The sequence below is a fragment of the Tachysurus vachellii genome, chromosome 21 (genome assembly GCF_030014155.1).
Source record: "Tachysurus vachellii isolate PV-2020 chromosome 21, HZAU_Pvac_v1, whole genome shotgun sequence".
In the NCBI taxonomy this organism is placed as follows: Eukaryota; Metazoa; Chordata; class Actinopteri; order Siluriformes; family Bagridae; genus Tachysurus; species Tachysurus vachellii.
This window is the reverse complement of record NC_083480.1, coordinates 18,926,049-18,953,548: the sequence shown is the minus strand read 5'-3', so window position 1 is coordinate 18,953,548 and position 27,500 is coordinate 18,926,049. Positions and strand designations below refer to the sequence as shown.

Here is a 27,500-nt window from a genome sequence, read left to right as displayed (position 1 = left end):
ACATACACACACATACATATGTAACTGAACTACGACTCTGTGGATATTAAAATCATTCCTTAACACATCCTCAGGAGAAGACCATTCAACTAAATCTCATTAATGTGTGTGTGTGTATGTGTGTGTTTTCAGAGAGCTGTGTGAGAACTCCTCCCGCCATTCGGGATCCTTTGTGCCTTTTTCCTGGTTCTCAGACAGTCATCGCTCTTCCTCCACGTCCTCGTCTCCCCGCATGGTGGCTCACTCCCGCAGCCCGAGCAAGTCCGACTCTCAGGTAGTGCACTACAGTCTTCCCTTTAACTCTACAACACTAACACACTGGATTAACACTATTTGCATATCCTGTGTGTGAGGTGTTTATGCACCATCATGTCCCAGATACTATTATAGACATTACGTAGTGCACTGTGCTGAAGTAGGGGGTAGGGAGTAGTGGGTATGGTGTAGAGCACCATTTCAAGTCCATCACCTTCATTGTTGAATAAATACACTTTCTGTCACATGACTCCCTTCAGCCAATCTGCACAAAACTTAATGACACACGCACATTTTAGTCATAAAGCAGATTCCACACATCTATGAATGCTTTATTTTATGTAAATCTGTGAATATGAAAATATTAATTGTAAAGATTTGATGCAGTCAACACTTTTCTCTTGTCTCTCTCTGTAGGAGTCGGCATTCAGTGATGAGTTTTCTCCTAAAAGTCCTCTAGGTCCGTCAGAGTCTCGCTCCTCTCATCACCCATATCAGACTCTGTCCCAGTCTTCAGACGAGGTCAGTACAGAGGGAGGATCCTGAGTCAACACTTGATTGATTGATTCAACACTTGCATTTAAATCGCACCATTCAGCATACAGATGGATGTAGAAACTTTGTATGTTTAGAGATTTTGTACTTTCACCTGTAAATGATAGCGTCTTTATATATAACCGTCCTGTCCTGTCTCCTCTCCAGCGTGTAGAAGAGCCTCAGTGTGTAGCGAGATTGTGGAGCACGCAGCAGGTGTGTGATTGGTTGAAGAGTTTAAACATGGAGCAGTATGTCCCCAAATTCAGGGACAAAGACGTGGATGGAGAACTTCTGCTGCAGATGGATGGAACCAAACTCAAGGTACACAAACGTGGGGTACGACGGAACAGGACAGGACCAATCCTGGATTACTGACTAAAGATCATTGAAGCCAAAAGCTATAAATGGACAGCACAGTGGGGTGGATGTAACAGTGTGTGTTAAGGTCTGAATACGAGTTGTACGCCACATAGTGGGAGTGTTCAAAATTTTGATCATTTTTATAATAATAATAATTTATACTTCTGGTACATAATTGATAAAAGTGACGAGGATTATGATTAACTCTGAGCTTGCTGCTTGTGCCCTCATGTGTGTTCATTCCTCCTGTCAGACATGTTTTAGACACACCACCACAACGGAATCATTAATGTTCTAAACCACTACATTGTTTGGGTCAAAGTCTGTATTGTCGGTCACTCGTTACTGAGGTTGATATAACAAGTTGAGGTAAGGTGACAAATCTGAACACACATCACACTGTACAGGCCACAGGCAACAGTGACACGAGTGGATTTGGAAGCCATTGATGGAAAAATGTCTGGAATTGAAACTAAAGTGTATTTCTATCCCCAATGAATCTGTCCAAATAAAACTAATGTGTGTGTGTGTGTGTGTGTTCAGGCTCTGGGTGTGTTGAACTCGTCGGATCGCAGCGTATTGAAGCGTCGAATTAAAGATATCCACGCTGCAGCTGAAAAGGAGAGGAAAGCTCTGGACAAGCTGGAGAAACAGAGAGAGAAGCAGCGGAAGAAAGACCAGGAGCAGAGGAAGAGTTAAAACTGGAGGCTAAAATGGGCTGTGTTCCAAACGCCCAAAAAATCTTACTTACTTAATGTTCTTATTAAAACATTGGCCATTTGAAGAAAATATTAGAGCACACTTAGTCCATTAGCAAGACTTCTCGATAGCATGTTATGGGTGATTCTTACCCATAATGCACCGTTAGCATGCTTCAGGCTTAGCGGTGAGCAAGTGGTCATGAGATGGTTTATTAACACAGTGTGTAAAGTTCACTAGATTGTGTTTGATGTATGACTTGAGCTCAAACCTGCATTTATCTGTGAGGCTTCAGTTAAGCATGCTCCTGTATCTTGTATGCTAACCGCTAATTAGTGATTAGCCGATTAGTTAGCAGTGATTATTAATTTTCTGAACAGAATAAAATCTGATAATCCACCAGTAGGAACGTTGGTGAAACATCTCATTGTTTCTAATGATGACACGTGTTAAATACGGCTAACTGATTTAAAAAAAACTACATAGCTAGCATGCTAGTTAGCTGCTCTCACTGTAGGAGAAACCTCCAGAACGAGGATCAACATCTGTACGTGGTTATGGAGCGTTTTTTTCATCTGAACATACATCTAGATCTTGTAAATGTTTTCTGTCAATCTGAGTGTGCAAATTTCATATGCTAACCCCTAATTAGCGATCAGCTGCTTAGCTTGCTGTGATTTCATATTATTATGACTTTAAGTGTGTGCTGCTACTTGTGTGTACTTGCTAATCAGCTGCATTCTAGTTAGATATAAGATTAGAGGATTCTGTGTGTTCTACAATTTTCAGTGTTTCTTGAAATGGCCAATGCTAATAAGAAAAAAATAGTGACTCTTATTTGTGCTTGTCACCAATCATTTTATGTTTTAGTGACAACATTCACACTCGACCCTCATTGGCCCACTGACGTGCAGTGACGTGGGATTCTTTTTATCGCTATGCAGCACATGTTGTGTTATTTACATTATTATGCCTTATGTGTTATATGTGAAATATTGCACTTGTCTGTTAGCTTAGTAACAGATTCACGGCGTGTTGTTGCGCATGAGGTTCTGCTGTGACTGAGTGTGTGTGTGTGTGTGTATGTGTGTGAGTGTGTGTATGTGTGTGAGTGAGTGTGTGAGTGAGTGTATGTGTGTGAGTGTGTGTGAGAGTGTGTGTGTGTGTGTGTGTGTGAGTGAGTGTACTGTATGTGTGTGTGTGTGTGTGTGTGTGTGTGTGTGTGTGTGTGAGAGTGTGTATGTGTTTGTGTGTGTGAGTGAGTGAGTGTACTGTATGTGTGTGTGTGTGTGAGTGAGTGTATGTGTGTGAGTGTGTGAGAGTGTGTATGTGTGTGTGTGTGTGTGAGTGAGTGTACTGTATGTGTGTGTGTGTGTGTGTGAGTGTGTATGTGTTTGTGTGTGTGAGTGAGTGAGTGTACTGTATGTGTGTGTGTGTGTGTGAGTGAGTGAGTGTACTGTATTTGTGTGAGTGTGTGTGAGAGTGTGTATGTGTCTGTGTGTGTGTCTGTGTGTGTGTGTGTGTGTGTGTGTGTGTGTTTGACTGTGTGAGTGTGTGTAGTTTATGTGACAGAGAAATATTTATTGCGGGAAGAACAAAGTATTTACAGACATTACAGAGATAACTGTGTTTATTAGCATGAGTTAGCAGGGTGTGTGTGTGTGTGTGTGTGAAACTGAGTGTGTGTGTGACTGTGTGTTTGTGTGTGTGTGTGTGTGTGTGTGTGTGAGACTGAGTGTGAGTGTGTGTGTGTGTGGTTGAAATGCTCCCTCTTTCCTCTTAGGTGGGATTTCATTACTTTATTAGTGCAAGTCACATTTGGACGATTTACTGAAGCTAACTGTGCACAGTGTGTGATCTGTATGTCATAGTGGTGTAGGGCTTAAGGGGAAGTGAACGAGAGATTGTTAGAAACCGCACTGAAACACGTTTGTCTTCCCGCTTCATTTCTCTTCATTCTTGATTATTTTTATTCCACTCGGCTTCACAGAATAAACCACAAAAATAAACATTTTACTATTTCAGATGTGGCATGAATTAAAAGCACAGTGCATCATGTAGAAAAGTATTTATTTATTTATTTATTTATAGCAATTATAAATGATTTATTATCTCGCCTGAATAAAACTCCAGGTGTGATATAACGCTTCATTAAGCTGTATTAAACGTGTACTAAACAATAAGTTAAAGACTTTTAAAAGCTGAGACAATGTCACATCACGTTTCACACAAACATCTACTGCTGCTCACTCAATATCTAAATAAATCAAAACACAATCAAACATTGCATTTACAGTGTTGTATATTTCTATAAATCGTATCATTCATATTGAGAAATACAAAAAATAAATAATAATTATTTAAAAAAAACAAGAAGCAAACATAAAACACTGACAGGATGTACCACAATGCATCAGGGCATAGCTCCTGGTCTCACCCCTGTCTACCCCACAACCAGCAGCCCTGCCACCCTGCAAATCAACAAACACTGTATGACCAGAAGTATGTGCACCCCTGACACCCACATGTGTTAAAATCTAAATAAACCCGGAATTCTCCTGCAACTTGCTGTTATAATAAGCTGAACTCTTCTGTGCAGGACTGGAGTTCTCCACTTCAACCTTCACCTCCACACCATGTCTTCATGGAGCTGCTTTGTACACAGGGACATTGTCCTGATGGAGCAGGGTTTGGAGTTCAACTGAAGCTAAACTGTAAAGTTACACAGAGACGTTCTGCACAACTGTGTGACTCGGAGATTGTGGAAGAAACGTGACGGGGGGCACATACTTTTGATCCTATAGTGTATTTGTCTATCGAACATCTGTGAATAACAATGTTTGCATTTATACAAACTAATGACAACCAGTGCATCATTTCATATTTGCAGCACACAAATAAATATATAAATATCCCCCAAATAAATAAAAAATAAATAGAATTTCAAGTAAAATGTAAAAAAGTATAAAAGTCAGTTTTCTTTGTGAGCTAAAAGTAAACGTTGAATTTCTCGTAAGGCGCGTACGGTGTCCTGAGTGAACGCACGCAGCTGCTCTAGCAGGAGGTGAAAGCCGATGTTCAGGGTATAATCATCTTTACTGACAGCAGCGAACACGGACACGGAGCCGAGCTGAGAGTTAGAGTTAGGAAACCCAGCCAGCGCCTGCAACTGAACACAACAACAAATGTTACACAAAAAAGTGTAAAAAATAACACAACAAAACAAACAATGGGGAGAGAGCAGGACTAACACTGAGCACAAACTTACATTTTTGATGTGTGTATTCAGCTCACTGATCTCAGACAGTATCACATTCAGCTCTTTGGCACAATCTGCTTTCTCCTTCTCTTCCTGCAACAAATGCTGTTGGAGCTGCAGATGGAGCTGCAGATGGAGCTGCAGACCTTCAGAGATTCGGCCCAAATTCATCTCCTGCACCAAGAAACACGGTTGGTTAAGAAGACTCAGGCATTCTAAACCCCAAAGCATTCTAGCTAAACCACACCCACTCAGGACTAAACCCCAAAGCATTCTAGCTAAACCACACCCACTCAGGACTAAACCCCAAAGTAATACAACTAAACCACACCCCCTCAGGACTAAACCCCAAAGCATTCTAGCTAAACCACACCCACTCAGGACTAAACCCCAAAGCATTCTAGCTAAACCACACCCCCTCAGGACTAAACCCCAAAGCATTCTAGCTAAACCACACCCCTCAGGACTAAACCCCAAAGCATTCTAGCTAAACCACACCCCTCAGGACTAAACCTCAAAGCATTCTAGCTAAACCACACCCCCTCAGGACTAAACCCCAAAGCATTCTAGCTAAACCACACCCCCTCAGAACTAAACCCCAAAGCAATACAACTAAACCACACACCCCCAAGACTAAACCCCAAAGCATTCTAGCTAAACCACACCCACTCAGGATTAAACCCCAAAGCATTCTGGCTAAACCACACCCACTCAGGACTAACACCATAAAGGATTCTATCTAAATCACACACCCTCAGGACTAAACCCCAAAGCAATACAGCTAAACCACACCCCCTCAATACTAAATCCCAAAGCATTATATCTAAACCACACCCCCTCAGGGCTAACCCCCCAAAGAAATACAGCTAAACCACACCCCTCAGTACTAAACCCCAAAGCATTCTTGTTAAACCACTCCCCCTCAGGACTAAACCCCAAAGCATTCTAGCTAAACCACACCCACTCAAGACTAAACACCAAAACAATACAGCTAAACCACGCCCACTCATGACTGAATCATCTACTTAAGACTAACCAAAAACTTCAAAAGTTTAAACTCTTCAGGACTAACTAACATCTCAAGACACAGAAGACTTAAGTCTAAAATTCTCAGACTAACCCTTTAGAACTAATCCACAACTTTTTCACACTAAACTAAACCACTTCCAGATGAAACAAAAGTTCTTTAAATCTGCCTAAACCAAGTCTCTGGGATTTACCAAATGTCTTAGGACTAAACCTCAACATATAACTAACGTGTTACGACTCAAGACTACAGGTATAAACTGGACTAACTAAATCCCCCATGCACAAGTCTGTCCCAAGACAGAGACGTCTTTTAGATTAAGACTAAACTCATTTGTAAAAGAAATGTTTCTCACCAAAGTGTTTGTTTCTGAAATGGGGGCGAGTTTCGGTGCAGGAGGAATCGCCAACAGCCCCCTGATGTACTCCAGTCTGAAGGGGTCGCTCGTAAATTCCTGAAAAATCAACAAGAATTGTCACAAAAGACACACTCACACACACACACTCACACACACTCACACACACACACACACACACACACACACACACACACACACACACACACACACACACACACACACACACACACACACAGTACAGGAGTTTCATTATATACCTAGCATGTCATTACAGCGCCCGCTGGTGGCCGACACCAGCCTAAAACACTCGAAGCTCTCCATGTGAAAACTCTGCACCTTGTCCGTCATTTTCAATGTCAAATATATAAATAAAAAATATATCCTGCAGAGTCTTGATATGTTCATCCTGAAGTGTTTGAGCAGTCCAGAGGACATCTTGTTTTTCTGTAAAGCTTATTTGTGACAATGTTTTTTTATTAAAAGTGATATTTAATTAACAAAAATATATAATATGTAATTAAACTCATGTTGTTCTCAGTTCCTAAAGTCTGAGGGAGGGGGCACTTCCTTTTGCAGAACGATGTTCTTTATTGTACTGTAATATGTTTATGTCCAGCTCACAGGACACGTGCCTTCTCAGATTGAGCCAAGTGCATGTTATATTATATTATTAAATATTAACAGCTCTTTTAGGAGATGTTCTCTGTTCTGATCTCTCACACTGTAATTAGCTGTAGAAGCACTTTGTGATGGTTATATATTGTCTGTGCGCGAGCTCATGGCTGCAATTTTATTTCATCATTTCAGGGTTATCAGTAGAGAAAAGATCAGAAAACCTGCAAACGCGGAAGAAATGTGCAGTTTACTCTGAACAAAATGGTTCAAAATCTATCTGTCTCTCAACGTCACATGTTTGTGTTCGTGCTGTGATGCATGACGTCACGTTTGTGTTCTCACTGTGATGCATGACGTCACGTTTGTGTTCGCGCTGTGATGCATGACGTCACACGTTTGTGTTCGCGCCGTGATGCATGACGCCACATGTTTGTGTTCTCACTGTGATGCATGACGTCACGTTTGTGTTCTCACTGTGATGCATGACGTCACGTTTGTGTTCTCACTGTGATGCATGACGTCACGTTTGTGTTCTCACTGTGATGCATGACGCCACATGTTTGTGTTCGCATTGTGATGCATGACGCCACATGTTTGTGTTCGCATTGTGATGCATGACGTCACGTTTGTGTTCTCACTGTGATGCATGACGTCACGTTTGTGTTCTCACTGTGATGCATGACGCCACATGTTTGTGTTCGCATTGTGATGCATGACGTCACATGTTTGTGATATATAGATAGATATTATAAATCTATGTTCTGTAGATATTATTACTGACATGCAGCTAAACCAGGGGGTCACGGTGTCTTAGTTGTTAGCACGTTCTCCTCACACCTCCAGGGTTGGGGGTTCGATTCCCGCTTCCACCTTGTGTGTGTGGAGTTTGCATGTTCTCCCCGTGCCTCGGGGGTTTCCTCCGGGTACTCCGGTTTCCTCCCCCGGTCCAAAGACATGCATGGTAGGTTGATTGGCATCTCTGGAAAATTGTCCGTAGTGTGTGATTGCGTGAGTGAATGAGAGAGTGTGTGTGTGTGTGTGTGCCCTGTGATGGGTTGGCACTCCGTCCAGGGTGTATCCTGCCTTGATGCCCGATGACGCCTGAGATAGGCACAGGCTCCCCGTGACCCGAGGTAGTTCGGATAAGTGGTAGAAGATGAATGAATGAATGAATGCAGCTAAACTCATCTAAAAAAGTCCAGACCTCTCATCAGTGATCTGAGGCAACACTGGAGATTTGAACCCGAGACAGTATTTAGTGTCAGGATCTGGACATGTGGACATATGAAAGTCTTTTTATGTGGAAATGTATTACTTGATTTGAAGCTGGAGTTTCGTCACAGAGGAAATCTTTAGAACCTGGATTTTTTTTACCTGTCTTACACACGATTTGTGTGCCGCAGGAATGTTCTCCAGCATCTTACTGGCCAGACTCCGTGAGTCCTGCATGTTGGAATTGAAGTCACTGGTTTGTGAGCTGTGCAGTTTAACTGGTGCAGAGAAGGACGCGAGTGCTAAAGAGCAGAGCAGGAGCAGATCTGAGGGACACAAACATAACAATATTAAACACAACTAACTTCACACGAGGAGGCGCTTATCAAGGAGAAATGTTCAGGACTGAAACATGAACTAATCTCTCAGGATGAATCTAAATCCTTAATCCTCTTTAGACTAACATGTAGTTCTGAAAAATAACATTTCATTCTGTTCAGGATAGAAAAGTATTTTATATCTAAAGACAGAATTAAATGAAACATCATACAAGGATCATTAGATCCAATCTCATACTCATGATTCCTCAGAAAACAAAACCCGAAACCATCAAACTCATCAAAACCCTCTCAAGTCTAACGTACACTAACTTACACATCTCCGACTCGTCAGAACTAAGACTAAGCTCAAACCTCTGCAGTCTGCAGGACTGAATACTTCCGAGATGCTTAAAATCCCGAGAACAAACATGACAGTCAGGAAAAGAGTAGATCATTTTTAACAAATGTAAAAGAAGTAAATCCATAAATTTTAAAACTCATTTCATTCATAGTATAATTTTAAATTGTAGTGTAAATTGTAATGAAGGCTCAGAATCAGAAGGTCAGGGTTTGAGCCCACAAGCTGCTGAGATATCAACGTTGGGTCCTTAACCTCACCAGCTCCAGGGGCGCCATAGTATGGCTTGAGCCTGTGCTCTGACCCCATAACCTGGGATATGCAAAAAAAACTACTGCATTTCGTTGCCTTGTACTTGTACATGTGGAATGACAATAAAATTTAAAAAATCTAAATTCTATTAGAGGATAATTTCCTTATTTCGGTAATTTCTTTTCTAGAAAGAATAATCTGCCAAAATTATTTACAGGATTAAATAAAGGTGTAAACATGAACCTTCTAAGTAAGTAAATCATCTAGATATGTTCTGTTTGTTACATAATAATGTTGGAGAACTTTTCCTTTATGCTGGATCTGTGCACTTGGTCAGAGGTTTTGTACTCCAGGATCAGTAGAGAAGATTAAGACAATGTGGTCTTTTTAAGATCCTCAGCACTAATCCAGAGTTCTTCAGAAAGCCTGTGAGATGATCTCAGCAGTCCCTCGCTAATCAAAGCTACTTCTGTAAAACCTAAACCTCTTTATGTTGTAGGCAGAACTCCTAAAATAATCCTGAGACTGAGTGAGCAGTGAGGAACCAGAGAGAAACAGGTCTAGCAGCTTCTCAGCACAATGAGGACTTTAGACCAGAGCAAAAGGTTAAATATTAAACACTTACTGAGGAGAAGAGACATGATGTCTGCAGCTGCTGAGTGGAGAAGATTCACGGAGTGCAGAAGATTCACTGAGTGCAGAAGATTCACTGAGTGCAGAAGATTCACAGAGGCAGTATTTAATCTCCTCCTGTATTGAGCTAAAGGACGCAGTTGAATTGAGGAATCAGGGAAATTTCTTCAGCTTACACAATGTGATGTGATGACAATTAAAGTGTGGTGTAGTCATAACTGTGTGCGGACTGCTCACACACACCTTCATACACACACACCTACACACACACACTCACAAACTCACCTACATAAACACACACACACACACACACACACACACACACACACACACACACACACACACCTTACACTATGTATAACTCTTTCATAACAGGAGGAAGCCCTGAGGGAAAACTCAGAAATACGTCAGTAATACAACTTCCAGCTTCCTGTGAGTGTGAGTGTGTGTGTGAGTGTGTGTGTAAGACGTCAAATATTTGCCATTGCGCAATCTTTTATTTCCCCGCTCAAATTGAATAGACACTAATCTATCTGTGACTCTCAGCATATTTACACACGTCACTCATCAAAACTTTTTTCTTTTATTACATGTGGAATTTTCTCCTTTCAGAATATTTCCGATTTGAACTGTATAAAACTCCATGTTTAATTACATCACTGTGTTCTGATCAGTCTGATTCCTTTATTTATTATTTCATGTTATTTGTTTTAATCATAAAATATAAAGTATGAAGCAGTTGTGAGATCTGAGCTCAGTGTGGTCTGTCAGCAGGACCATCAGAGTCACAAGTGTGACTTTATTCTGACGTTGCTGCTGTCAGCGGTGTGTTTAATGTAACAGGCTGACATTTTAGATCTGTGTGCTGATTTACTGATATAACTGACAGTGTGGATTCAGCACATGCTCTCAAATCAGCTCAGTAACCATAATTACACACTAATGATCCTTTTACTCCATTATTATTATTATAATTATTATTATTATCAGGGTTCAAGCACGAAGTGTTTTTGTTAGGATTTTTATTATTATTATTATTATTATTATTATTATTATTATTATTATTCCACCCTAGAAACGGTCGTGCAGCCCAAACCGTAAGGCCTAGAGAGCTCAAACTTGGTCAGATGGTAGTACTGGTCAGAGTTACTCAGGGCCAAAAACTCAGTGGAATCGGCCAATCTGGGGCACTTCAGCGCCCCTCAATGCGTTTGTGCCCATGGCTGCTAAACCAACAGTCCAAAAACCCAATTTTGTGCTGACTCATAAGGTAAAGTCTCAGAATCAGAATCAGAACCAGAATCATTTTGCAACACGTTGGTAAGCTTTTCTGTATTAGAGACACTAGGTTAGGAGCAGGTGCCACCCTCTGTAACTTGCGGGTCACTTTGTGTATGTGAAAATCCTTTAAGGCCTTAAACTCCCTAAAGGCCTTAAACGCTTGAACCCGGGAAATGGTGCTTGCAGCTTTAATTATTATTATTATTGTTATTATTGTTATTATTATTATTATTCACTCATCTTCTACCGCTTATCCGAACTACCTCGGGTCACGGGGAGCCTGTGCCTATCTCAGGCGTCATCGGGCATCAAGGCAGGATACACCCTGGACGGAGTGCCAACCCATCACAGGGCACACACACACACACACACACACACACACACACATTCACCCACGCAATCACACACTACGGACAATTTCCCAGAGATGCCAATCAACCTACCATGCATGTCTTTGGACCTGGGGAGGAAACCGGAGTACCCGGAGGAAACCTCCGAGGCACGGGGAGAACACGCAAACTCCACACACACAAGGTGGAGGCAGGAATCGAACCCCGACCCTGGAGGTGTGAGGCGAACGTGCTAACCACTAAGCCACCGTGCCCCCGTATTATTATTATTATTATTATTATTATTATTATTATTATTATTATTATTATTATTTTCAACAATTTTGTAGCATAATATTTTGTAGTTTTTCTTTCATTTTCCAGGCTACTGTACAGACACTCTCACACACACTCACACACTCTCACACACACACACACACACACACAAACTCTCACACACACTCACACACTCACACACACTCTCACACACACACTCACACACATACACAATCTCACACACACTCACACACACAATCACACACACTCTCACACACACACACACGCACACACACACACAATCACAAACACACACACACACACACACACACTCACACACGTTGTGTTCCTGCAGTGTTTTTAAATGACTTTGCACAGATCTGTGAAACTCATTATTTACACCTACTTCTCTGATAACAGCAGAAATGCTGATTAACAGCAATAAAATACTGACTGCTATTTTCCTGACAGACACACACTTGTCACTGGATGGAGCTGCAGAGATGGTGTTAGATTGTGATCAAACTGTTTATGTGGTAAAAGGCTGAGCAGTTGTGTGTGTGTGTGTGTGTGTTGTCGTTGCTGTTGTAGCCATATAGCCTGATGGTGGAAACTCTTCCTGGATCCTGTAGCTCCACTCTGACAGGAGAACTGAGAAGAAACAGTGGTGAAAGTCTGATCCTTCTCAGAGAGATTCTTATTGTGACACTGTGTGAAGATTTCCACCTCCTCTAAGGCCTTCTTGTCGTAGGTAATGATGAGATCTACAACCACTGCAACTTTCACCAGCATGTTAGAACTGACACTGTGGTGCTATCAGACCTATCAGATCAGGATAAGGATCAGGATCAGGATCAGGATCAAGAACAGGATCAGGATCAAGAACAGGATCAGGATAAGAATAAGGATCAGGAACAGGATCAGGAACAGAATCATGAACAGGATCAGGAACAGGATCAGGAACAGAATCATGAACAGGATCAGGATCAGGATAAGGAACAGGATCATGAACAGGATCAAGAACAGGATCAGGATCAAAAACAGGATCAGGATAAGAATAAGGATCAGGAACAGAATCAGGATCAGGATAAGGAACAGGATCAGGATCAAGAACAGGATCAGGATCAGGATAAGGAACAGGATCAGGATCAGGATAAGGAACAGGATCAGGATAAGAATCAGGATCAGGAACAGAATCAAGAACAGGATCAGGATAAGAATAAGGATCAGGAACAGGATAAGGAACAGAATCAGGATCAGGATCAGGATCAGGATCAGGATCACTTACACGTCATTTCATGTAAAACTGCGTGACTCAATTAATCAATTAAACTGAGTTACTCAATTATTTCACCAACACTCACTAATAACATTATATTACAATTAAAATATTGTATTTTATTATTTATTGCTAATAATGTTATATTACGGGCACGGTGGCTTAGTGGTTAGCACGTTTGCCTCACACCTCCAGGGTCGGGGTTCGATTCCCGCCTCCACCGTGTGTGTGTGGAGTTTGCATGTTCTCCCTGTGCCTCGGGGGTTTCCTCCGGGTACTCCGGTTTCCTCCCCCGGTCCAAAGACATGCATGGTAGGTTGATTGGCATCTCTGGAAAATTGTCCCTAGTGTGTGATTGTGTGAGTGAATGAGAGTGTGTGTGTGTGTGTGTGTGTGTGTGTATGTGTGTGTGTGTGTGTGCCCTGCGATGGGTTGGCACTCCGTCCAGGGTGTATCCTGCCTTGATGCCCAATGACGCCTGAGATAGGCACAGGCTCCCCGTGACCCGAGGTAGTTCGGATAAGCGGTAGAAAATGAATGAATGAATGAATGTTATATTACTTCAGCACACTACTAGATTTTATCATTGCTAATTATTTGACATTATTCTAGCTCATCATTCTCTCTCACTCATTCATCTTCTACCACTTATTCGAACTACCTCGGGTCACAGGGAACCTGTGCCTATCTCAGGTGTCATCGGGCATCAAGGCAGGATACACCCTGGACGGAGTGCCAACCCATCACAGGGCACACACACACACACACACACACACACACACACACACACTCATTCACTCACACACTACGGACAGTTTTCCAGAGATGCCAATCAACCTACCATGCATGTCTTTGGACCGGGGGAGGAAACCGGAGTACCCGGAGGAAACCCCCGAGGCACGGGGAGAACATGCAAACTCCACACACACAAGGTGGAGGTGGGAATCGAACCCCCAACCCTGGAGGTGTGAGGCGAACGTGCTAACCACTAAGCCACTAGCTCATCATTCTAATATTCATTATATTACTGCACTGTGCTGTATAATATACAACATAAATGTTTCTAAAACACACAATACACTACACACAATATTCAATTAATTTTATAATTATGTTATAAAGTAAATCATATAAAATGTTCAGCTTAATGAAGAACTGAAGAAATCATGTTTTAGATCTGAGTCACGCTGCAGTCGTGTTTCTGTCTAACGCACAGATGTAGATGTGTTAAATACTGCAGATTACTTTATAGTAATGAATTTATTCACTAGACCTTTATTTCTTTCTTTATTATTCTATCATAAAACTCCACTGTTTATTTCCTGTTCCTCACTACAGCTATATAATGTTCTTACATCCATTTCCTTTTCTGTATTCTAACCATTATTAGTGTTATTTAATATTTCTTCTAATTTACTGTAAACTTTAACAATCTCATCCAACTGAAGTGAACGACTTTATTACACTCCTGTACTTTAGTGTATATTAGTTTATTAGCTGTAGTACAGATTACTGTGAACTTTAGTCTGAACTTACTAATAAACCACAAACTCTGCCATTAAAAAACACTAAAACAGTCAACTGTTGGTGTAAAAGAATAAGAATATAAAGTTAATATCATTAAATCCAAAGATTCTAGTTACTGTGGTCACATGACCACAAAGTCACTTAAAGAACCGAGTTCTAAATAATTTGGTGATTCAAATGAAGCTTATGAGATGAAGCATAACGTGGAAACAAACACAGCAAATTGTTTTACATAAAAAACTTTATTTTTCCACAGAATGATCGCTCATCAGCGCTCATCAGGTCAGTGTTGCATCACACGAATCATCACACGATCAGAGCCATGGGAAGGAGCGGATGCTGTCAGGGAGATCAACGTGTCAGTCTTCAACCCTCACGATGACCCGAAACCAGCATGAACACAGCGATTTATTAAGAGATTACACAAAATGGATGAGTTCAGATGAGTTAAAGGGCAGAACTTTCCGCTATGAGTTCAGTATGAATAATTACATCCTGTACTCCTTCAGGAACTCTTCAGGAAACACCAGACGTACAGATGACTCACTCGTCCGCTGTTATATAATAGTTGAGCTTCATTAACTACCTATGAATAAGGTCAGTGATTACATAATGCTAGTATATGAGACATGAACGTTTTTATGATGAAATAACGATGAACAAATAATGCCTCATTAAAGTGCACATGTAGCTCAGCAAACCAACGGACCAACAGTAACACTACTCATTATATAATGATAAAGAGTTTCCTGACGACGTGAACAGATCGTTATGATGGAGGAGTTCTCACGGCCGTTAGATAAAGATGTACGATTATTAACTGTGTTTGGAGTGAAATTCCACCGAACCCACAGATTGTATCACTAAAACATCTCTTTACATTTTAAATGTAGCTCCAGATCCAATTTATTTATTCCACTAAATTACCATTTCATTTAATAATCTCTAATAATCTTTACTTCAGTAAACGCAGTTCTGTTGAGATCTGAACAGATGTCTGACGTCATCTTAAATATTGTACAGATCAGTTTTTATTAAATCCAGACAGAAACGTGGTGCTACAGGACTGAATGTTTACTACACAGCAGAGTGTAAATGGATTTAAACAATAAAAAACAACCCAAGAAAAAAAACGAAGAAGAAGAGGAAAGAGAGCAGGTTACAGTTTTGCATTATGGGAAACTGTCATCGTCGTCCTCGGCCATTTCTTTAGCGAACTCCAGATCCTGCTGCTCGCGCTCCCTGCGCTCCTGTGAACACACACACACACACACACACACACACACACACACACACACACACACACACACAGGTTTATGTTAATGTGCTCCTTTCTACAGCTCAGTCACAGGAAGTATGATTTTATTCCAGTACCTCTGCAGACTCCAGGTCCTTGTTGTAGGCCTTGGGTGGGAATCTCATGGCCTGTGAGAAAGTAAACACACCCTGAGTGAAGTGAATACACTCTAATCTCTACACCGTGTCACATGGTCACTCTCCTACCTTGACGGACATGTTGTGAATGTCCAGGCAGAAGGAGATTCGCTGGTGGAAGGCGAGCTGAGGTTCCCGAGTGCCGTAAATATCCATCGTCTCCTTGGACTGGACGTAACCCTTCTCATGATTTATACTCGCCTCAATCACACCATCACGGATCGCCTGAAGACACAAACACACACACTTAAATACAACATCATGATCGTGTGTGTGTGTGTGTGTGTGAGCGAGCATTTGTGTGTGTGAGTGTGTGTGTGAGTGTGTGTGAGTGAGTGAGTGTGTGAGTGAGTGTAAGCATTTGTGTGTGAGAGTGTGTGTGTGTGTGAGAGCGAGCATTTGTGTGTGTGTGTGTGTGTGTGTGTAGGAGAGAGCAAGCATTTGTGTGTGTGTGTGTGTAGGAGAGAGCAAGCATTTGTGTGTGTGTGTGTGTAGGAGAGAGCAAGCATTTGTGTGTGTGTGTGTGTGTGTGTGTGTGTGTGTGTGTGTGAGTGACCTTTGCCACAATAAACTCTGCATCCTCAGGACTGTCCAGCTGCAGTTTCTGAGCAATATCAGCCAGAGAGATCCGCGAATACGACAAGCTGATCATCCTCACGCCTAAACACACACACACACACACACACACACACACACATACAAACACACACTTACTTCATTTCTATTATAAATTATTCTCAATTACACTGATGGAAAAATACAATCCCACCAATGTGATTAGTATTTAACTTGGTGTTATAATGAAACAAACATTATATACAAAGTGGTATGAAAAAATGTTGACCCCCTTCCTGATTTTTTTTTTTTTGCATGTTTGTCACAAATTAAAGCAGCGGTGTGTAATCTTATCCACAAAGGGCCGGTGTGGGTGCAGGTTATAATTCACACCAATCAGAAGCCACACCTGATTCCACCTGTTTAATCAGCTGTTCTTGGCTTTTAGTATAGACTCTTGTGTGGCTTCTGCTTGGTGTGAATGAAAACCTGCACCACACCGGATTGCACACCGCTGCTTTAATGTTTCAGATCAGTGTTACTCATTGTGCGGCTCGGCAAGCTTTAATATGCGGCTCGCATGGCTCTGTCAGGACTCAGCCCGGACTATGGCCACGTGCCTTTTGTTTATGTTCCTGGTCACGTGTCTGCCCCGCCTTTGTCTGCCCCCCCTCACTGTGTTCTGTGCAATACCCAGTTATTGGCTGCCTGTCAGAAGCTAGTTTGTGTTTCATGCTAGTTAACGACTTGTGTTTACACACGGACTTAAAAATGGATCGATTTCTTATCAAACAATCCTGCGCACAAAATGAACAGTAACAAAGCAATGTGACTTGTCATACTTTGCAGTGAAAGTGACTCCTATTGACTTTGTCCTATCAGTGTGGCTCACATGAAGAAATAGTGAAGACCAATGTTTCAGATCATCAAACAAATGTAAATGTTAGTCAGAGATAACACGAGTAAACAACATGCAGTTTTTACATGAAGGTTTTTATTATTAAGGGAAAACTAAATCCAAACCCACATGGCCCTGTGTGAAAAAGTGTTAGCCCCCTAAACCTAATAACTGGTTGGTCCTCCCTTAGCAGCGAGAACTGCAATCGAGTGTTAGTGATAACTTACAGTGAGTCTGTTACAGCTGAGGCTGTGGGGGAATTTTGGTCCACTCGTCTTTACAGAATTGTTGTAATTCAGCCACATTGGATTGTTTTCGAGCATGAACCAAGTTTTTAAGCAGTACACAGTGACATGAGACAACGTTTCTCCAGGATCAGGGAGCTACATAGAACAAAGTCAGAGCTATAAGGACTTAGTAAGTTAGTCTTAGATACATAAAGTGTATCTGTGTGACCTGGTGTACACAGTGAGACAAGACAAACAAGACAGACAAGACAGTGCAGGACAAAAAATTACAAGACATTACACAAAAGACAATAAACAGAAACAGTACCAGAGTAAATACTGTGTGTTTAACAATATTACGTGTGCAGTAATACTATAATGAACACAGTGTTATAGCAGCAGGTTCCTGAGATATTATAAAGTATTGTCCAAAACAGCAAATGACTGATAATCACAGGGCCATATGGGTTTGTTTTTCATTAGGTTAACCTTTATTTAAAAACTGCATGTTGTGTGTCTTTATACATTTTTTTGTATATTATATTATGTCTTTATTCTTTTTATATATATTTTTGATGTTGTAACAGTGAAATTTCCCCATTGTGGTATGAATAAAGGTATATCTTATCTCTGACTAATATTTACATTTGTTTGATGATCTGAAACATTAAAGTGTGAAAAACATGCAAAAAAATAATAAATCAGTAAGGGTGCCAACACTTTTTCACACCACTGAGTGTAAATCCTCCCACTATACACAAAGTGCTGATAATGTTTGTGGGAATTAACCAGTGCAGCGGTGTGATGATTATTAACCAGAGATAAACTGTGGAGGTCTGTGTGCTCTCTCTCTCTCTCTCTCTCTCTCACACACACACACACACACACCTCTCTGTCTCTCACACCTCTCTCTCTCTCACACTCACACCTCTCTCTCTCTCACTCTCACCTCTCTCTCTCTCTCACACTCACACCTCTCTCTCTCTCACACTCACACCTCTCTCTCTCTCACACTCACACCTCTCTCTCTCTCTCACACTCACACCTCTCTCTCTCTCACACCTCTCTCTCTCTCACACTCACACCTCTCTCTCTCTCACACCTCTCTCTCTCTCACACTCACACCTCTCTCTCTCACACTCACACCTCTCTCTCTCTCTCTCACTCACACCTCTCTCTCTCACACTCTCACACACACACACCTCTCTGTCTCTCTCACACTCTCACACACACACACCTCTCTGTCTCTCTCACACTCACACCCCTCTCTCTCTCACACTCACACCTCTCTCTCTCTCACACTCACACCTCTCTCTCTCTCACACTCACACCTCTCTCTCTCACACCTCTCTCTCTCTCACACTCTCACACACTCACATCTCTCTCTCTCTCTCTCTCCCTTACCCGTCTTAATCACGTTATGTCTCAGGCGGATGATGAGTGTGTATGTCCCGTCTGCCTGAAACTTCTCTCCAAACTGATCCAGGACCTGATTAAACTTTGCCAGGTTCCCGGTCCTCACAGCTGTAAGAACACAAACACTAACTTTTCATCCTTCATCAATCTTTTATATAATGTAAAAATATGTTTCTAGTAGGGCTGGGCGATACAGCTGAAAACTGTATCACGATATCAGTGTTTCATGTCGGTCGATATCGATAATTATTGATCTTTTTTATGACCCATTTAAAATAAGGACCAGGAGAAAAATCTATTACATTTAAACCTTTTTATTTTAAACTTAAACCTTCCTCTGATCGTAATCCCCTCAGTTATTAAGACAGAAACGTCACCAAGCAGGAAAACTCTAATAATTATAATGTAAACATGAGTCTAAAGTCACAATGAACACTTAACTGTTATCTCTTAACATTTAAGGTGCAAAATGAAAGGAAATGTAAGAAATGCTTAATAAAGTGTAATAAAATAGTGTAAAGTGTTAAATATAAACAGAGAAACCTGAGAATTTAGTGTAAGTTTAGTGTTAGGAAGTTCACTAGCTGTTCACCTTCTGGTGAATAAAGTGTGTAAAATATGTGCAGTGTTTTGTAACAGAAATAAAACTGATGTAGACTGAAGATACGTCTGTAATATAAAACACAAACCTGATACACTACAGTAACATTTTTACTCTAATCATACTTAAAGTTAAACCATTCAAGTATATTTTCGTAGACTAATAATTAGGGCTGTAGCTACTGAATATTTTAGTAATCGAGTATTCTACCAAAAATTTAATTGATTAATGGAGTAATCTGATAAAATGTATTTTTGCTTAGTTAAAGAGCGATATTAAATATACAAGAGAAAATAAGACGAGTCTCTTAAAATGAACAATGACAAAGTTGACTGAGAAGAATTAAGTACATTTAAGTACCAAACATTCTGGGCTTTAAATGAACCCTTTTCTGAGATGCAAAAACAAAAAAATAAATTACTTTCAAATTACTTTTATAAACTATCAAAACTAAGGCATACATTAAAATAAATAAATAATAATAATATAAAAATACTACCTTTAAGTCATGCAACTTAACTTCAGAACTAAAAGATTCTAAATCTACAGCTCAGGCATAACAAACCTTTACTGTCTAATGTGGAAAGCTTTGTGGTATTTAAGAGGCAAAAAACATGGACAGGAACTTGGACCTAGAGTCATGTATGGTTTCACACCGAGTGCTTTAAGTATATATATATATATGTTATGTGTGTGTGCTTTAAAAGTCTTTAAAGGAGCATGTGATTGCAATGAAGAAAGGTAAACATATCAACATGCTCAGAACTGAGGCTTGTCCTGCGCTTTGAAGAAATGTTTCCTGCTGCTGAAAACAGACGATCTGATGGTGTCCCAAACCTTGGACATTTTCTGGCGTTTTCTCCTGTTTGTTTCTTCTCTTTGCTCATTGACATTGTTATCACGCCCTTACATTTTAAAGCCCCCACTATAACACGCGCCCGCGCGCTCAAATCAAAAGACCGCTTACTCCTCGCGTCTCCTTCTGCTTTTACCTAAGCGCGTTGTCACACACACGCGTGTGCGCACACACACACACACACAATAATTGCACAAGAACGTGACGTGAGCTTTAAAATGATTTAAAAGAGGCTTCGAGGCAGAGGAATTTGCCTTGAATAATTTTTGTAATCGAGTCACTCAAGGAATCGTTTCAGCCCTAGTTTTAATATCCAGAAAAACGCCATACTGGTGCACTGACTTTTCCTCTTTTATTTACAATTTCCTCGCTCGCTGCGGCTCATTTTCTGCTCATTAGAAATCAGCTCATTTTCTGCTCTACTGAAGAGGAATCCAGCACCAGCACCAGACAACGATATGGCGCATCCAAACTTGATACTGTTACATGATTGGCTTTTAGAGTGTCACTCACCAAGTTGCTAGGTTACCAGAGAGCGAGTGCCTTTGTTAATGCAACCAAACTTGCTTCGCAACCTCTGTTTTCTTCCGACGAAGAATAAAAAATATTGAACTTTTATCGAGCACATTTTTTATCGCTATCGATCACGTGTCTATCGCGATACAGATCGTTATCGTTTTATCGCCCAGCCCTAGTTTCTAGGCTTCACTATGTAATTAATAACTGGGAAAAAAAAACAGACAAACAGAAAGAAAGGGACAACAAAGACAGAGAAGGATGGGAGAGAGAGAGAGAGAGAGAGAGAGAGAGAGAGAGAGGACAGAGTTACCCTGAGTGAGGAGGAAGTAGGGCATGAGAGAGCGTTTGAGAGACGGCTGGCGGAACTGCAGTCTGTCAGGGATCTCTCCAAGCAACAACTCCACCACAATCAATAACTTATGGACCTGAGAGAGAGAGAGAGAGAGAGAGAGAGAGAGAGAGAGAGAGAGAGAGAGAGAGAGAGAGAGAGAGAGAGAGAGAGAGGCAAATGACTACAGGATATAAAGTATGTGCAAAAATGTCTTGTTCCAGATTTATTCTCCTCTTTGCTGTTCTAATGATCTCTGGATCTAGATGTAGGTTTGTGTCTGTGGGGATTAGTGATCATTCACTAGCATTAGTGAGATCAGGCACTGAGGTTGGTGAGAAGGTCTGGGGTTCAGTCGGTGTTCAGTGGTGTTGAGTAAGGACTCAATGCAGGACACTCATGTTCTTCACTCCACCTCCACACCATGTCATGATGGAGCAGGGTGTGGACTCACACTGTGTGACTCAGAGTTTGGGAAAGAAAAAAGTTAAAGCACTTATGGTGCAACAGAAAGGGGGCACAATTTTGTCCCTCGAGTGTTTAGTGGTGTATACAGGAGTCTGTACTGTAGAGCTGATGATGAGGAGGATATGAAGAGACACTCACAGTCTGTTTGAAGCCAACAGCAGTGTGCTGTGGTGCTTTACGCAATGCGTTAGTCAGAGTTCTCCTGGCTTCAGAGTACTCCAGCTGGATGGCCTTAATCCGTCCTGAAACACACACACACACGTGTACACACCAGGAATTAACACTGCTCTGTCGTTACAAAACAAACATCAACACACAACTAGAACGTTTCACACAGGAAGTGATTACCGGTGTAGTAGAGGTAGCGAGCCCACTCGTTGTTGTTAGCGAGTTCAGGAAAAACAGATTTGGAGACGAGTTTTTCTGCCTGGTCGTACAAGTTGTAGTGCAGGTAGTTCCTCAGCAGCAGGTTCAGCAGTGTGGCCTGACCGTCTGAGTCGTGACGTAACGTAGCCGTTCTCAAACGCGTGTGCAAGAAGCTGACAAAATATAGTATTATATTATATTCTGCACAATAAATTCAGGAACCGACATCCAGCTGCTTAAATGTACATACATTGTGTACGTTATAATAAAAAAATAAAGTCAATTAAAATGAATAAAAATGTATGTATGCATTAGTGCTACCAGCACCGTGTGTGTTTTTACCTGCGCACCGTGTCCAGCTGGTTGAGAAACTCGTACACTCTGCAGTAATAATAATAACACTTTGCTGCCACCAGGTCCAAAGCTCTGCGGTTCTGAGAGCTGATCTTCTGCAGAAGGTCATCTGACACTTTCTTAGCCTGAAAATATACAGAAAATATAAAGTTACAGACACATCAATGACTATTATAAAAACTCTGCAAGTAAACACCACAAACACAACCCCCCTGTACCCCGTACCTCAGTGTAACGCTTGTTGTTGATGAGGTAGACGAGCAGCAGCAGTTGGAGATACGCCTCCACTTCAGGGATGAGAGGAACAGTTGCTGCTTTACCGGTACGAGGCCTGAACTGAACTTCTCCCTCCGTGTCCATCGGCTGGAGACAGAGACTCAAATTAAACACACACACACACACACACACACACACACACACACTCACACTCTTTCACTCTACCATGTTTAATCCTTCCCACAGACTGAGTGTGTTTACGATCAACACGTAACAGTAGAAACATTTGAGTAAACTGTATCAGATCCAGGTTCAGGTCATTGTCAGTGTTGTGTGTGTTATCACCTCCTCGAGGAAGCTGAGCAGGAACTCTTTCCCTGCGGTGTTGGACGTGTAGAAGCCTGAGACGGCTTTGTAGAGAACGTTGGGGTTGAGGCGACGGCTGGTGGAGGGCAGCGCACGCAGGGCTCTCAGGACGAAGCGTGGCTCTTTACCTGACACGGCCTTCTCAATCTGCTTCACATGCTCCTTAATATCTACAGAGAGGAGATACGCGTCAATAACACACACACACACACACACACACACACGAGTGAGTTTACCCACATCAAGCTAAATCTAACCCTCACATCCTTTAGACTTAACAAATCAGAGTTTTTCTGGACTGTGATATAAACAGGAAGCCTATTTATACTTCAAGTGACAATATCTTTGTTTTTCTTAACAAAAAGTTATGATAGTTATTTACATGCAGCACTAAAGCTGGCTGATTTTCGGTGATTCTGTATCGTGATGTTATATTTCTGTGGAAACCGAGCAGCTCCTAATGATTATTATTATTATCGTGACGTCAACAAAACGGCTGCATTTAGTCACTGTTCTCCAAAACAAAACGCCAGCAAAAAGAACGAAACGGCAGCAATATAAAAAATGTGAATATAATAATAAATAAAAGTTGTAAGTTTGTGTAATGATTTCTCTGTTAACATAAACTCGGTTCAGACCACTAGCTAGGCTAAGCTAGGCTAAGCTAACCCAAGCTAAGCTAATGTATAGTTTATTAAACTGGCTGTGGTGATAAACCTCGTTATTTTGTCCCTCAGCGCGTTCACATGAATCATGTTTATGTGTTTAATAAACATTAATTATAATAAAAACCTTCCAGCGTGACGGAGTCCTGCTCTTTAGCCGGTTTAGCCGCATTAGCGCTCTCCTCCTCCGGCATCTCCACATCCTGAGCCTCGGGGCCCGGAACCTCCTTCTGCTTCTCCGCTTTACTCTCCTTCGCCTTCTCGCGTCTCTTCGCCGTTTCTTTCATAATGATTCTAAAGCGTTAAACAGCGCAAAAAACACCGAATCACCTCAAACACAAGGCCTGAGAGCCGATACACAATGACTGGCAACTCTGTGAGGGGCGCAAAGGATTGTGGGAGTCACGAGCAATCCTGAGCGAATCGAACAGGCAGGGTGAACCGAACAGGCAGGGTGAATCGAACAGGCAAGGTGAACCGAACAGGCAAGGTGAATCGAACAGGCAGGGTGAATCGAACAGGCAAGGTGAACCGAACAGGCAAGGTGAATCGAACAGGCAGGGTGAACCGAACAGGCAGGGTGAACCGAACAGGCAAGGTGAATCGATTAGGCAAGGTGAATCGAACAGGCAGAGTGAACCGAACAGCCAGGGTGAACCGAACAGGCAAAGTGAATCGAACAGGCAAGGTGAACCGAACAGGCAAGGTGAATCGAATAGGCAAGGTGAATCGAACAGGTAGGGTGAACCGAACAGCCAGGGTGAACCGAACAGGCAGGGTGAACCGAACAGGCAAGGTGAATCGATTAGGCAAGGTGAATCGAACAGGCAGGGTGAACCGAACAGGCAAGGTGAATCGAACAGGCAGGGTGAACCGAACAGGCAAGGTGAATCGATTAGGCAAGGTGAATCGAACAGGCAGGGTGAACCGAACAGGCAGGGTGAACCGAACAGGCAAGGTGAACCGAACAGCCAAGGTGAACCGAACAGGCAAGGTGAATCGAACAGGCAGGGTGAACCGAACAGGCAGGGTGAACCGAACAGGCAAGGTGAATCGAACAGGCAGGGTGAACCGAACAGGCAGGGTGAACCGAACAGGCAAGGTGAATCGATTAGGCAAGGTGAATCGAACAGGCAGAGTGAACCGAACAGCCAGGGTGAACCGAACAGGCAAAGTGAATCGAACAGGCAAGGTGAACCGAACAGGCAAGGTGAATCGAACAGGCAGGGTGAACCGAACAGCCAGGGTGAACCGAACAGGCAGGGTGAACCGAACAGGTAAGGTGAATCGAAAAAAAAGAAGTTAAGATATCTTTTTTTTTTCTTTAATTAAAGATTATTAAACAGTACAAAACATCAAAGCACAAATAATAAATAATAAATTGCCAGGGTAATAATACAACAATGCAATATGCAATGCAATATAGGTTATGTAAACCTTAAGAGGACAAAAAGGATGAATAAAGAGAGACAGTTTTCATAGCTTTGGGATTAAAAGAGCATTGGATAGTTTCAATAAACCTGTCAAGATCATCTCTGAATAGAGAAAAGATTTAGAGCCAGTACATTTTTGTTTATGTGCAATTTAGCCAGTAGGAAACACAAATTAATTATGTGATATTTCTCTAGAAGTGTAGATATCTATGAGGTGAACCGAACAGGTAAGGTGAACCGAACAGCCAAGGTGAACCGAATCTCGAGGAGTCGATCACATGTCTTTGTTTTCCCTCCTATAAATTTTATTATTCTGACTTAACAAAAGAAAAACAGCATAAACCTCAAGACAAAATCTTTACGTCCATATTATACACCACGAGCTGATTGGACACTAGACCATTCTTTAATAAAGAAAAAGAAAACTCGTAATATCTTCTATCTCACTTTCAGACACTTACATTAAGAGTGACATTTAATTTATTTTATGAAACACAGAAGATTTTATACAGCTGGACTGAAGGACAGAAATGACTCAAATGTGCCCTCTAGTGGCCGTCAGTCGCATTACTGCTGCTTCTGAACACTAAAACGTGCTAAAATTATATAGAATTTTATTGTACACTTTTATTTGAATAACGCGTTTAACAGTGGACATTGTCACAGTGTAGCGTTAAAGAAATAAATACATTCAGCGCATAAATTAAAATGTATTTGTGTATCTACGGCAGAAAGGTGCATTAAAATCTTTTACATAGTCTTTTTCACAGATTATTACTTTATATTCTTACAACAAAACCAAGCAATGCATAAAACAATTCATCCCAATAATGTTATATTCATCCTGTCGTACTGATCTAAAGATTTATTCCATACATCACTAGCTAAACGCTTCAGAGCACATGAGGGCCCGGATGTGAGGGTGTCTTCTGATTGGTCTAGAATCCCGCGGTGCTCGATGGGAGATGTAGTTTAGCGTTATGTGACTACAACTTTTAATTATTGTTGTTGTTGTTGTTTAATATGCTTGTATCTTTACACAGGGGCTGATACAGAAATAATTTGAATATGACGTAATAATGTGCAGTAACAACGCATTTATTGATCACAAACGTGTAATCACTGCACCTGTCACTGTCGCCATGGCAACTGCACAGCCCGTGTACTAGCGTACTAAACAGTATGTGAAGGTCACGTGCCTCCTCGCGCCCATGACGGTGATGTGCTGCTCTCACGTGCTGCATAGTGCGCTAGTATGCGTGTGATATAAAGGGGGCTGTGTGACAGGGTGTGGACTGAATCCGGCTGGAGGAAGAAACACTGCGCATTTTATTATAGAATTAACACCGAGATCACCAGAAAAGGTAAATAGGTTTAATATTCATCATGCTGCATCATAATACTATGTATGTATGTGTGTGTGTGTGTGACAAATAAAATTAGATTAGATTTGATTTGATATTATTAATCTCCTTTCACTGGAGGATGGACATGTGTGTGTCTGTGTATAGTGTAGGGAAGTGTATAGTGCATTATACATGTGTGTGTGTCCATGTGCATTATACATGTGTGTGTGTGTGTGTGTGTGTGTGTGTGTGTGTGTGTGTGTGTGTCCATGTGCATTATACATGTGTGTGTGTGTGTCCATGTGCATTATACATGTGTGTGTCCATGTGCATTATACATGTGTGTCCATGTGCATTATACGTGTGTGTGTGTGTGTCCATGTGCATTATACGTGTGTGTGTGTGTGTGTCCATGTGCATTATACATGTGTGTGTGTGTCCATGTGCATTATACGTGTGTGTGTGTCCATGTGCATTATACATATGTGTGTGTGTGTGTGTGTGTGTGTGTGTCCATGTGCATTATACATGTGTGTCCATGTGCATTATACATGTGTGTCCATGTGCATTATACATGTGTGTCCATGTGCATTATACATGTGTGTGTCCATGTGCATTATACATGTGTGTGTCCATGTGCATTATACATGTGTGTGTCCATGTGCATTATACATGTGTGTGTCCATGTGCATTATACATGTGTGTGTCCATGTGCATTATACATGTGTGTGTCCATGTGCATTATACATGTGTGTGTGTGTGTGTGTGTGTGTGTGTGTGTCCGTCCATGTGCATTATACATGTGTGTGTGTGTGTGTGTCCATGTGCATTATACATGTGTCTGTGTGTCCATGTGCATTATACATGTGTGTGTG

General features: G+C 41.5%; 3 protein-coding genes across 3 annotated transcripts in view; 1 reads left to right on the top strand and 2 right to left on the bottom strand.

The window, feature by feature from the left end:
- Positions 1 to 4,133, top strand: part of LOC132837680 (sterile alpha motif domain-containing protein 14-like) — a 22,412-nt gene extending 18,279 nt beyond the window's left edge. Inside the window, exons 7-10 of the mRNA XM_060857492.1 lie at positions 133 to 274; positions 673 to 777; positions 958 to 1,113; positions 1,696 to 4,133. Coding sequence (XP_060713475.1) covers positions 133 to 274; positions 673 to 777; positions 958 to 1,113; positions 1,696 to 1,851 — 559 coding nt within the window. The 3' untranslated portion in view covers positions 1,852 to 4,133. The remainder of the gene's footprint in view (positions 1 to 132; positions 275 to 672; positions 778 to 957; positions 1,114 to 1,695) is intronic.
- Positions 4,134 to 4,194: 61 nt separating this feature from the next.
- csf3a (colony stimulating factor 3 (granulocyte) a) lies at positions 4,195 to 10,002 on the bottom strand. The gene is made up of 5 exons (XM_060857500.1): positions 9,878 to 10,002; positions 8,485 to 8,648; positions 6,493 to 6,591; positions 5,120 to 5,284; positions 4,195 to 5,020 (listed from the first exon to the last, which is right to left on the bottom strand). The coding sequence occupies exons 1-5, from the start codon at positions 9,891 to 9,893 to the stop codon at positions 4,823 to 4,825; spliced, it is 642 nt and encodes a 213-aa protein (XP_060713483.1). The 5' UTR covers positions 9,894 to 10,002; the 3' UTR covers positions 4,195 to 4,822.
- A 5,588-nt stretch (positions 10,003 to 15,590) lies between these two features.
- psmd3 (proteasome 26S subunit, non-ATPase 3) lies at positions 15,591 to 24,247 on the bottom strand. The gene is made up of 12 exons (XM_060857483.1): positions 23,974 to 24,247; positions 23,161 to 23,351; positions 22,825 to 22,962; positions 22,588 to 22,724; positions 22,228 to 22,418; positions 22,018 to 22,121; positions 21,394 to 21,508; positions 19,096 to 19,215; positions 16,568 to 16,671; positions 16,081 to 16,236; positions 15,952 to 16,002; positions 15,591 to 15,827 (listed from the first exon to the last, which is right to left on the bottom strand). The coding sequence occupies exons 1-12, from the start codon at positions 24,131 to 24,133 to the stop codon at positions 15,750 to 15,752; spliced, it is 1,545 nt and encodes a 514-aa protein (XP_060713466.1). The 5' UTR covers positions 24,134 to 24,247; the 3' UTR covers positions 15,591 to 15,749.
- Between the last annotated feature and the right edge of the window lie 3,253 nt (positions 24,248 to 27,500).

Excerpts from the sequence above, each read along its gene's own strand:
- csf3a (XM_060857500.1), bottom strand. Across the intron at positions 5,285-6,492 it reads TTTCAGAAACAAACACTTTG|GAGATGAATTTGGGCCGAAT; the intron begins GTGAGAAACATT and ends TTCTTGGTGCAG. Across the intron at positions 5,021-5,119 it reads TGAATACACACATCAAAAAT|TTGCAGGCGCTGGCTGGGTT; the intron begins GTAAGTTTGTGC and ends TGTTGTGTTCAG.
- psmd3 (XM_060857483.1), bottom strand. The coding sequence starts at position 24,133 with ATGAAAGAAACGGCGAAGAGACGCGAGAAGGCGAAGGAGAGTAAAGCG. Across the intron at positions 22,963-23,160 it reads TGCTCAGCTTCCTCGAGGAG|CCGATGGACACGGAGGGAGA; the intron begins GTGATAACACAC and ends CTCTGTCTCCAG. Across the intron at positions 15,828-15,951 it reads AGGACCTGGAGTCTGCAGAG|GAGCGCAGGGAGCGCGAGCA; the intron begins GTACTGGAATAA and ends GTGTGTTCACAG.